A 12955-nucleotide genomic window follows, 5' to 3' on the forward strand; every position below is an offset into this window, starting at 1 on the left:
TGTAATTTAAGGATTTCTCGTGAAAATATATTCCTCGATGTTAATTTCAAAAGTTAGTCAAAGTCGGCATCAATAGCTCATTCCTAATCCGAAGCAGATTCTAGTCTAAAGCTTCGTTCACAGCGTATTGCCGTTGGAGGCGCAGTAGATGAAATCACAGGGAACCCAGGGAAGTCCGATGTTTGTTTATGCACAGGGAATAGAGTAATCTTGTTGTTGTTGTTGTTGTTGTTGTTGTTATTGTTGTTGTTGATGGTGATGATGATGATGATGATGACGATAATAAAAAATATTAAAAAACAATGTGTCATTCCTTGCTGTTGTTTGTCGATGTTGTAGATAATTGTAAGGGGTGGACCATTTGATATCCTGGGGGGGGGGGCTTGGAAGATTGGTGGAGAGCCATTATTTTTTTTCCCACCTGCTTCACCATGAATTTTTTTTTTCTACAGGGCATATGCTGGCAACTTTTTTTTTTCACTTTCCTTCTTCGAGATATATTTTTTTTTACCAAATTTCGGTGCAATGTTTGTTTGCTTGGTTTTTCACACCCAGTAACAAGATGCTGTTCTATCGCACACAGACTATATTCAAGAAACTAAATAAAGATATGTAAATACATGTACATTTTTGATTCACTTTACAAAAATATCAGTTTATAGATCTTATTTATACCATGGGTAACACACTGAAAATACAAATCAAACAACCTGATTACTGAGTTCTACATTAAGGGAGCCGTCATTATTTACGGCCTAGGGGGGGGGTCGGAGGAATTGCTTTAGAAACTCCAAAATTTCGAGTAACCCCCCCCCTGCCAACCATGACGCTACAGAAATTTTGAGGGACCCCCCAAAAAAATTGGGAAAGTTAAATATAAATACAGTAAAATGGATTGCTGCTGTGATAGACCCTTACAGACCTTGATTAAACCCTGTGGTACAGGTCTGCAGTGTCGGAAGAGGTTCCATTGCCGTGACAGGGGCTGATGTATAGGTCTGTATCCAGTGTTCTGGTGACATGCAGTGTTTTCTGTAGGATTTCTTACAAGAGGGGGGAAAATGTGGTGCAAAAGCAAGGGACTGCGCAAGGGGGGAGGTCAGGAGGGGGGTGTCCCCCTCCTGCCGTTGGAGCTTTTGAAAAATAGAGATTAAAATGGTGTTATTTGGTGGCACTTGGGGAGTATTTTTTTCAGATTTTTTTTGTATAAAAAACTCAAAGGAACAGAAATCTGAGACAGTATTCCAAAACTTATATTCCAGTTCACTGATTTCAATGAAGATTACATTTTTTAAAAGAAAAAATAGCGACAGACATACATTTATTCACATTTATTATTCATTATTATTTTCCTGCAATAAAAGATGGGTTTGTTGTCAAGGCATTCCACTGGTTTTAAACTTTATAGAATCAGAATTAGCTTGCTTTACACATTTTCCCCTATCGGTAACCTATACAATGTAGAATATAGAAAGCAGACGTTTCTCATGAATGATCAGGCAAGTATATCAATAATTAGGAAATACTGAAAAATGTGCTCAGTACTAGCCTCTAACATAAGGCTTGCCACTTCGAATATATTAGCTGATCATTCTCGTCTGAAGATCACAATAAGGTGAAACACATAGTGTAATGAGATTTTAGTTTCTACTTGAAACCACATGTATTATGATACACACACACATATATATATATATATATATATATATATATATATATATATATATATATATATTGTGTTTGTGTGTGTGTACAATACCGGGTATGAACATACATATTTCAAGCATATATTGCTGTTTTTTACTATTATTGTTCTATTAATTCATAACTTCACTAAATGCTTCAGTTCATATCAACAAAATTGAGTAGCCCCCCTTCTTGTTCTCTACTTTTTGAGCAACCCCCCTTGTAGCTTTCAATTTTTTGAGTGACCCCCCCCCCTCAGATTCCTCCGACCCCCCCCCCCCCAGGGCCATAAATAATGACGGCTCCATAAGCATTAACAAACTTACAGTGAAAACTTTTCTGAGAACATCACTGGTGTCATCAGAAGAGATGATGGTATCCTACATATATTTGTAAAATCATGTACATTTATGGCGTTTACTTGTGCTTGAAAAAAGTATGTCATTGTCTGACAAGTGTCCTGGTTTGAGTGATATTAGCAAGTTGAACAGTCCACTTGACTGACTGAATCCACTTGACCCAGTTCATGGCAGGCTGTCTCTCTTCTTGTGGTATTTTGACAAATCCATACATTCAGATTTCCACATTTCTGGAAAACACTGGTGAGCAATTTCAGTTCTTGTTTTCAGTTGCTGAAAGCTACAGTGATAGTAGCTGTAACTTTTGACAATTTTTCAGTGTTTTTGTTTGTGTATTTATTTCAGTTCCTCGTTGTTCCTCAAGCTTGAAATGGTTATGCTTTATAAAACTCCAGAGCTACTGCTTGATTTTTATTGATGCTGCAGTGTGCATCGAAAAATTGCCAAGATTTTTTTTTCCGAGTCGCAATGGTCCATAATTGTTTTTCCATCAGCCACTTAAAGCCAGATTTTTTTTTCGAGCAACTCCACCTGGCATCTTTTTTTTCCCCAAATCTTCCAAGCCCCCCCCCAGGGTATCAAATGGTCCACCCCTAAAAGAAAACTGTAATCGTGACAAGAAAACGACGTAGGTCGCCCAACGTCACTCCCGTCCAATTATACAACCAAGGGGGAATCGTGATGCCCCTGATCAAGGCTCATCAGCCACCTTCAAGGCCCAGAAAAAACACCCCATTCACGAGCGATCGATTGAAATGTGCTATCATATAGGCACTGAAATTTATCTCACTGACCTAATTTGGGCTTCACTTGAACTACCGACCTACAAATGAGTGGAAAAACGGCGATTTCCAAGTCGTACCCGGTCAAAATCGATCACATTTGAACTTCCCCACAGGGACGCGTTATCTTTCGAATGTAGTCATGCCATGCGCTTCATGAATTGTCACGAGTGTTGGTACTATGAGTACCAATTTTCGAACATTGTGACTCGATCTTTTGCAACATTTGTTTTCCGTGTTCGCTTGTTCATAATAACATATTAATTATTAATAACTATTTATATTTCCATCTGATCGTAAAAATAGTATTTTCAAGATAAAGTGCATTGCCGCTGTTCTTATATAAACACACCAAGGGTGGACACAACCGGACACCTGAAAGAAAACTACTCTGTACGTCAATCAAATTCAAACAGCAACTGTCATTGGACAGCTGGTGCGTGTTTCATCGGAACGCGTACGGTCTGTACGTTACCGTGTACGACTCGCGCTCCAACCTTAGTAAAAATCACTGAAATATGAAAAAAATGACCAAAAAGATATTCCACACTTCACATATTGTTAGACAGGCACTAGGTTTAATTAGTTGTACGCATACGTCTTACTTTAATGCCATGAAACAGTCGAAAACTGTTCGAGATCCATACTTCCGGGTTGAAACTCTGGGACGCCGTTTGCAATGTTTATATTTGCACATACTTACGTCATAGGAAAGCGGACACTTCATAGCCAATCAGTACTCGAGAAATCTATAGTGACGTCGCGATGTGTAATTTGCATACAGAGCAGTTTTCCCTTCGTTCAAGCGGCGAAATTACACTCTGTTTCAAATGACAGACGCACTACTTTGGTAAAAATACTTGGAAAATGTTTTATTTGACGTAGGAAATAGCCATAACTATTGGTTTTGTGGCATATAAGCCGTTACAATGTAGATTTTCCCAAACCGTCTAGTTCGGTGTCCACCTTGGATTTTCTTATGAGTGGAGTGTGTGTACAACTATTCATAGTACCCCATTCGCCAGAGGTTGCAGGGTGCGCTCGGTAAGGGAGCCTTCAGTAATTACAGGGGGGGTGGGCCGGGGGAATTTCGCGAACACCTGTACCGTAAAATGTGACCCTCCCCCAATCCTCCTGTCTAAAATGTGACCCTCCCCCTTGTCCGACATTCTAAAACTTGACCCTCCCCCCCCCCCAACCACTGCGGTATTCTCCCCGGGAATAACTAAAACAGTATCAGCTAATTTACATAACAATTGGTTCAATTGTTATGTTAGGGACAAATTACAGAGGGGAGGGCTGGTGTTTTTGGAGGGACAGTCGCAATTTATCACGCAAGAATTTTTGAAGAGATATGGTATTTCATACATTTTAGGGAGGGTCACCATATTTTGTGCAACTATAAGAAGGCAAGATGTGGCTGATTTAGTGCTTCATCCAAAATATCAAATCATAATACATGGAGTCTATCAGGCAAATTATTGACAATTTACCCCCACAAAACATGCTATATCTGTATTTTATATATGTTTGATAATGTATTTAAATGTACTTTGCTTGAATAGGGAAGTAAAATGTGCATTTGTGTACAAGACATTGATTTCTGAATTTCATCAAAAAATTTGGTTCACTATCCATGGTGTCTATGATGAAATTATGAATAGGTTTTGCAATACAAAAATAGGTAAATCTTTGCATTTGTGTACTCTTGATTATTTAGATTATTGTTCTTGATTAGACTAGAGTGATTACAAGTCTATGGTTGTGCAAGAAATATGATTTCGGAATTTCACCAAAATGTCCATACACTATGCATTGGGGTCTATGATGAAACTATGAATAATTTTTTTTTCAGTACAAAATTAGATAAATCTGTGCATTTATGTATGCTTGATTATTTAGATTATTGTTCTTGATAAGACTAGAGTGGTTACAAGTCCATGGTTGTGCAAGAAATTTGATTTTGGAATTTCACCAAAATGTCGATTCACTATGCATTGGGGTCTATGATGAAACTATGAATGATTTTTTTTCAGTACAAAATTAGATAAATCTGTGCATTTATGTATGCTTGATTATTTAGATTATTGTTCTTGATTAGACTAGAGTGGTTACAAGTCCATGGTTGTGCAAGAAATTTGATTTTGGAATTTCACCAAAATGTCGATTCACTATGCATAGGGGTCTATGATGAAACTATGAATAATTTTTTTTCAGTACAAAATTAGATAAATCTGTGCATTTATGTATGCTTGATTATTAAGATTATTGTTCTTGATAAGACTAGAGTGGTTACAAGTCCATGGTTGTGCAAGAAATTTGATTTTGGAATTTCACCAAAATGTCGATTCACTATGCATAGGGGTCTATGATGAAACTATGAATAATTTTTTTTCAGTACAAAATTAGATAAATCTGTGCATTTATGTATGCTTGATTATTTTGGAATTTCACCAAAATGTCGATTCACTATGCATAGGGGTCTATGATGAAACTATGAATAATTTTTTTTCAGTACAAAATTAGATAAATCTGTGCATTTATGTATGCTTGATTATTAAGATTATTGTTCTTGATAAGACTAGAGTGGTTACAAGTCCATGGTTGTGCAAGAAATTTGATTTTGGAATTTCACCAAAATGTCGATTCACTATGCATAGGGGTCTATGATGAAACTATGAATAATTTTTTTTCAGTACAAAATTAGATAAATCTGTGCATTTATGTATGCTTGATTATTTAGATTATTGTTCTTGATAAGACTAGAGTGGTTACAAGTCCATGGTTGTGCAAGAAATTTGATTTTGGAATTTCACCAAAATGTCGATTCACTATGCATAGGGGTCTATGATGAAACTATGAATAATTTTTTTTCAGTACAAAATTAGATAAATCTGTGCATTTATGTATGCTTGATTATTAAGATTATTGTTCTTGATAAGACTAGAGTGGTTACAAGTCCATGGTTGTGCAAGAAATTTGATTTTGGAATTTCACCAAAATGTCGATTCACTATGCATTGGGGTATATGATGAAACTATGAATAATTTTTTTTCAGTACAAAATTAGATAAATCTGTGCATTTATGTATGCTTGATTATTTTGGAATTTCACCAAAATGTCGATTCACTATGCATAGGGGTCTATGATGAAACTATGAATAATTTTTTTTCAGTACAAAATTAGATAAATCTGTGCATTTATGTATGCTTGATTATTAAGATTATTGTTCTTGATAAGACTAGAGTGGTTACAAGTCCATGGTTGTGCAAGAAATTTGATTTTGGAATTTCACCAAAATGTCGATTCACTATGCATAGGGGTCTATGATGAAACTATGAATAATTTTTTTTCAGTACAAAATTAGATAAATCTGTGCATTTATGTATGCTTGATTATTAAGATTATTGTTCTTGATAAGACTAGAGTGGTTACAAGTCCATGGTTGTGCAAGAAATTTGATTTTGGAATTTCACCTAAATGTCGATTCACTATGCATGGGGGTCTATGATGAAACTATGAATAATTTTTTTTCAGTACAAAAATTAGATAAATCTGTGCATTTATGTATGCTTGATGATTTTGGAATTTCACCAAAATGTCGATTCACTATGCATAGGGGTCTATGATGAAACTATGAATAATTTTTTTCAGTACAAAATTAGATAAATCTGTGCATTTATGTAAGCTTGATTATTAAGATTATTGTTCTTGATTAGACTAGAGTGGTTACAAGTCCATGGTTGTGCAAGAAATTTGATTTTGGAATTTCACCAAAATGTCGATTCACTATGCATAGGGGTCTATGATGAAACTATGAATAATTTTTTTCAGTACAAAATTAGATAAATCTGTGCATTTATGTATGCTTGATTATTAAGATTATTGTTCTTGATTAGACTAGAGTGGTTACAAGTCCATGGTTGTGCAAGAAATTTGATTTTGGAATTTCACCAAAATGTCGATTCACTATGCATAGGGGTCTATAAGTGTGTGCGTATTTTGTTGGTGATTTCCTATTCAGGAAATATCACACGGACAATCGAAGTTTTGGCCATAATATCAGCTTCTGTCAAAAGTGACCCTCCCCCCAAGATAGGTTATAAAAAATGACCCTCCCCCTTGAACTGTTTTTCTAAAAAGTGACCCTCCCCCCAATTCCCCCGGCCCACCCCCCCCCTTGTAATTACTGAAGGCTCCCTAAATAACGCGTCCCTGTGAACTTCCGGTCGATGGTGATGGCTCTGTCGTCACTGGGCATCTGACCAATTGGGGGCCCTGTAAAGGCTGCTTCGGTCCCTTCGGCCAGCTCTCATTACTAATACATGAGGAGGCTTGTCCCAACGCAAAATTTCACTACAGTTTAAACTTCGCCGTCTCAACTTCATTCAATTTCCATTCTTGTAAAATAATACTTATATAGATACCAATGACAAATCAAACCGTCTATTCCTGTAAAATATCACCTGGAATACTCATTTACAACGACAATGTACACTCGCTCAAGTACGAGCCCGGATGTTGATTACGCTTGTATCCTTGTAACGGGGGAAAATTCAAATACCCGGAAGTGTACGCTCTAACTATCGACAGTATATCCTGACGTAAAATGGCAGATTTCCTGACAAAGAGTTGGTAAGTATCCGTTTATCTGCATGACTATGAAGGTTTTTCTACTTTTCCGCGTACTTTTGAACGTTACACGTACGCGTACGAGCAGGCAGATCGTCCATGTAGCCGACCCGAACACGAAGTGTGTGTTACCGGCTACCAAAAACTAGTAAAAATAGTAAAGAATGAGCTACAAAATCACCGTCAGTTTTAAGTTGTACAAGGCAGGGAGCATTGAAACATAAACAATCGGCTGGTAAACATTGTCTGCCTGAAGTGAAGACATGCCGGAAAAGTTTCCTTCGTTGAAACGTACATGTTCTACATCATTGTATACGAAATTTAACCTCTGAGAAATGCAATATATCTTTCGGTCAGTACACTCAGTGTGACAGTTTTCGGACAGGGTAGTGAATTTCGCCCAAAGTCGTTTCGTAAATGACCAGCAATACGAAATCTTATTACCATACCTTTCGAAACTTTATTGTGGTTATCCTCAAACTCAGTTGACACGACGGGAGTGGTATTTCGGGGTCAAAGTTGCCAAAGTTTTGACCCCATGTTGAAGGCGTAATAATCGGACTGCAATCCCAGAAATCGGACGTCGTGTTTGGAATGTGATTAGGAGCTAAGTATTGATAATTTGAAACTTCAAACCACCGATTTGTAATTTCGATGTGTTTAGAAAACTGTATATAAGAATATTTCATGATAATTAGTTATGTTTAATCCATGGACGACTCAACTATATTTCGACGTGTATAGCGCTTAGATATCGGACACGGGCTGTCTCTGTGTGTGTTGCTTTCGGCACCTTGTATCGTACGGTGTGGCTAACTTCGCCAAGTTTGTTCAGTGAGTATTACTTATAATTGTTTCCATTGCATATTTTGTTTGTATTAGAATCGCACAGGCATTATTTAATAAAAATAGCGAGTATATTTCATCGTATGGAATTATTTACCTGTCAAGTTTTTACGCGGTAAGTCACTTACTACGTTTACACATGCTAAATATTGTCTGTCCGAAAACTTGTACACTTCTTACGTTCATTAAATGTACTTTTTTTCTCGAAACAACTGCGCAGTTTTCGTTAAAACTACATGCAATCGTAGCGAACAATGGAAAGAATATTTTCAAAATCATTATTCTCCCCCACATTCAAAATTCAATGCTAAATCAGGACTTTAGTCAAAATTCAGTTACTTTGACCTGGCGGCAGTATGTTGACAGTATCACTGACGCGGTATCAGACGACATTTGTGACCGCCGCTCGTAGCGAACTCAATAGCTTCTACCAAAAAAACTATCGAAAACGGGACAACAGTGTCACCTGACTTAATATGAGGTCACATGACCTGTAAAACTCTATCGATACGGAGCGAAGTGAGTGTAACTAACAGCATATCATAAATGTCCGAAAACTGAGGTCGTCCGAAAACTGTCACACTGAGTGTATGACAGAAGAGCCGTTACCTTGTTCATGGTTTAATTAAGAGTTCATTGTTATTGACTTGTACACTTGTATTTGTTCCAGGTTGCTATGCAATTATCATGTGTCACCTGGTGCCACAACGCGCCTTGTTGACATTCTCAGTCACTTGCGGCAATCCTTAGGAAATACCCACAACATCCAGTACAAGGACAAAACTGTGAGCTGTTTCATACGAGATCTGTGGGGTGAGCACATTACAGTAAGCAGAAAAGTAATTTCAGGCACATATCCCCTTTGCCAACGAACCACACTCTACACTAATTTAAGTATAAAGGAGACTACTCAGCCATCTGAAAGTGATGGAATGTCATGGGAAACCCTGAAATCCTTCTGTCCATCAGGCTGGAGTCCACCTCATTTGAACAGTGATGGCATTTTAGTATGGGTAAAAATATCTACCACAACAAGCACAGTGAATGGTTGCCGTATTGTGACAGAAGTTCAGATGAAGAGAGAAGAAAGTGGTCTCACTGTTGCAGTCAAGTATGGGAGTCGCACTGTAAATCTTGAGGACATAGGCTTCAAAGTTTCAGAATTTTTCTGTCAGAATGGTTCAAGTGTTCATCAGATAAATGCTTTAATGGATATGATATCAAATACATCATTTTGCTCTGGGTTTGAGTGGACCGGATCGACAGTTACCAGTCAAGGCCACAGTGAGAAATGGAAAATATCAGACAGAGAAATAACCAAAATGAGAAGCAACAGCTGTGAACTTTTCTGCCGCTTGTCAACATGCTGTTCAAAATGCCTACTGTTAAAGAGAAAAATGAATGCAAGGGTACGTGCAAGTGATGAAGATAATAACAGCAGCAGATATAAGAAATTAAAAATGATGGACAAAGCTGAGGTTATAGAGCTGTTGAAAAAAGAACAAAAACTGCGAAGAAATGCAGAATTAAGAGAAAAGGGCTTAAGGAGAAAGCTGCAGGAGGAAATGTTGGAATTTGATAGCAATGATGATAGAGTTGTATAATAGGACGGGAGTGACGTTGGGCGACCTACGTCATTTTTTTGTCATGATTACGGTTTTCTTTTACAATTATCTACAACATCGCCAAACAACAAGGAATGACACATTGTTTTTTAATATTTTTTATTATCGTCATCATCATCATCATCACCATCAACAACAACAATAACAACAACAACAAGATTACTCTATTCCCTGTGGTTTATGAATACTTGCAAAGAGTAAACAATAACTTGACTAAAACATGAAGATGCATGTTTGTTTGAAACAAAACAAGAAATAAAACAGACATGCATGCTCAAATATGACTTTCTGTATAGTTGTATGTTTTTGTCTTGGCAGAGTAGGCCTATGTATATGCTGATCTGGCTTTCATTCTATTAAAAGTTTGTTTTATTAATTGCTTGATGTCAAATGAAACATACATCTTCATGTTCAAAGTTTCAGCTGTTAGTGATGTATGTATGAATTCATCAACAAACAAAAAAACAAACAACAAGACACAACGGAGACGGTAAATCCCTCAGTACAAATCGGTTCTTCGGTACTCCCCCATCCTACGCTGGCCACCCAGTGTTGATGCTCAAATGTGTGTGGAATAGACACTAAAGGTTTCTCCTACACTGAAGTATGTTACATTTCACTGCTACCCAACAGGCAATTCTTTACCACTCTCAGTAGCATCTTTTCCATGGTAAATTTTCATTCTTGTATGCCCATTTTTGAGCACACATACTTGCTAAGATATGCAAAATAAGGAGTTATCCATCGTCGACACATGTACAATTTGAATCTACCATCTACATGCTATCTGCAAAAATCAAGATATGTGACATTGTTTGTAAAGTGTAGATTACATGAAGATTTGCTCTCTTCAATCATTTTTTTTAACTTGCTCTGGAATGAAACAAGAATTTCTCAGGTTTGATGAGAAGTGATTTAATGCCATGGTGATCATTAAATTGACAATGAGAATGATTCACGCTCACATCAGATTTGATACTCTTTTTAATGCTCTGTATTCTTTGCCTTCCCTTAATTTTGGGTGCACACGTTAAAAATACCGCAATTATACGGTGTCGCTCAAATTTGATCAGAATTGGTATATATCAGTATGGGTTACCAATGATCAACAATAAATGTTGTTTCTATCTGTTCAGTGGAGGAAAATTCTACGTTGATGTTATGGCAATGATTAAATTTTCTGCACAGTACAACCAGAAAAACAACAAGAAATATTTAAACCAGAAAAACAAGAATGACAAAAGTAATTAAGGTCTAACTTTAGGTACTGGAGGTCAACTTAAGCAACATGCATAGCAGAAACTAGCCCCTCTTAGTTTAGTATAAACGGTCTTCCCCCATCTACTGTCTATGGTTGCAGCTGGTCTGATAACATGTAACAGTTCATAAACAATGACAGGAAATGAGTCAAGATCAGTGGAGTTGGCCTGTTTCTCACTGGCATGCCTCCTGCACATTTGCAGGATTTCACTTTTCCTTACCTCATTTGCACATTTTTGACACTGATGTGTTCATTTGAACAAATTCACATCTCAACCCCTGCATCTACCTGTACACCAAATACTGAGATGGTAGCTTTGGCGGTATGGGAGCCTTTGTGTGTGACGGACATGCAAATCAGATGCAAATGAACTGATTCAGCTTATAAGATAACCTCACATTGGTACACCAAATGTGAGCTAAAAATGGTATGTACACATGCTAGTGCTCATGAACTCTACAGCAGGAGGTGTTCTTGTTGAACCACTCTTTTTAAGAGTGGAGATTAGCTCAGCAGTTTTGACTGTGCTGTTTTTTGCTCACGTGTGAACACGTGAGCATATGTCGCAGCGATGTCTGTCTGTCTGTCTGTGTGTCTGTCTGTCTGTCTGTCTGTTGGTCCATTTTCTCAAAAACGGCTGAACGTATTTCAGTCAAATTTGGTAGACATCTTCAGAATTCAAATGGCTAGAACTGGAAAGGTTTTGGTGGGCGTGGCTTGGATATTAATGAAGTTATGAAAGTTTTAATTTTTCTGTTACGCCGCGTATGACAAGTGAAAACAATCGACTGTTTGAGGGCGCTGTGAAATGTGCTTGTCCAGGTTGGCTACAGCTGGATAGCTCTGGTTTCAACCACGGTCCCTCCATGTTTCAACCTCTATTGAACATTAAAAATATGATATTTTATTACTCATTCAACTCACTATTCAAGATAAAATATCGTTTAGCAAATTAGCTTTATCCTTGGTAATTGATTGTTTCCCTCGCTGCTCGATCGCCAGAAATGAGTACATACGTTCTCTACCTAGCCTCATGGCATGGAAGTGCTGATGAATAATAACTTTGGGTCAAAGGTATTGAAGTGTCCAATCAGGTTCGTGCACAGAGTCCAAGGCCATGACCTATTTCATGTACTTCTGCACTGTTTTGATTTTGCTTCGCCAAGAAACGTGTTCGTCATTGTCCATAGAAGTATGTTTGCTCTCCTTTGAGGTTGTTTGTGAAACAAATTCCGGGATAGGCCTTGGAATGCATACGATCGGCATCGCGGCAGTGCATGTAGCTAGCCCTACGAGTATGACGAGAGTGTCCGGCTTTGGCTACGCCGCCTCCCACCTCCGGTAGGCGGCGTAGCCAAAGCCGGACACCGTCGCCATACTCGTAGGGCTATGCATGTAGCGTACCATGCTTGTGTAACTGCCGAGCTCAACGTGCATTCACGGTTGATACTCGTGTACAATCATGATGTGTTCAATTCTGATGAAGATTCATAAGTCTTACTTTTGCAGTCTTTTTTCCGTACGATAATCCCGACAATACGTGTTACTGTTAGACGAGGTGGCCATTTTATGATAAGTTTCAATACTGCACAGCTACATAGCGTCACTATCGTGTGATCGAGGTACAGCGTTGTTGAACGGGATACAGAAACTCTGCAGAGGGAGAAACGATCGTTGACATGAACAGTCAATGTACTTCAGCACGTAGTCCGCAGATAGCGGATCAAGAAAATAAACGTGTCCCAGTAAATAACGGAATATTTA

The 12955-nt window shown here is 37.8% G+C and overlaps 1 protein-coding gene across 1 annotated transcript; it reads left to right on the forward strand.

Annotated features, from left to right (window-relative positions):
• The first annotated feature begins 7180 nt into the window (after nt 1-7180).
• LOC139140392 (uncharacterized) lies at nt 7181-10901 on the forward strand. Its single transcript, XM_070709608.1, has 2 exons — nt 7181-7462; nt 8976-10901. Exons 1-2 carry the CDS (start codon nt 7437-7439, stop codon nt 9907-9909), a joined length of 960 nt encoding a protein of 319 aa, XP_070565709.1. The 5' UTR covers nt 7181-7436; the 3' UTR covers nt 9910-10901.
• Nucleotides 10902-12955: the final 2054 nt, after the last annotated feature.

This window comes from Ptychodera flava, chromosome 9 (genome assembly GCF_041260155.1).
Source record: "Ptychodera flava strain L36383 chromosome 9, AS_Pfla_20210202, whole genome shotgun sequence".
Taxonomy (NCBI): Eukaryota; Metazoa; Hemichordata; class Enteropneusta; family Ptychoderidae; genus Ptychodera; species Ptychodera flava.

Excerpts from the sequence above, each read along its gene's own strand:
- LOC139140392 (XM_070709608.1), top strand. The coding sequence starts at position 7,437 with ATGGCAGATTTCCTGACAAAGAGTTG. Across the intron at positions 7,463-8,975 it reads GATTTCCTGACAAAGAGTTG|GTTGCTATGCAATTATCATG; the intron begins GTAAGTATCCGT and ends TATTTGTTCCAG.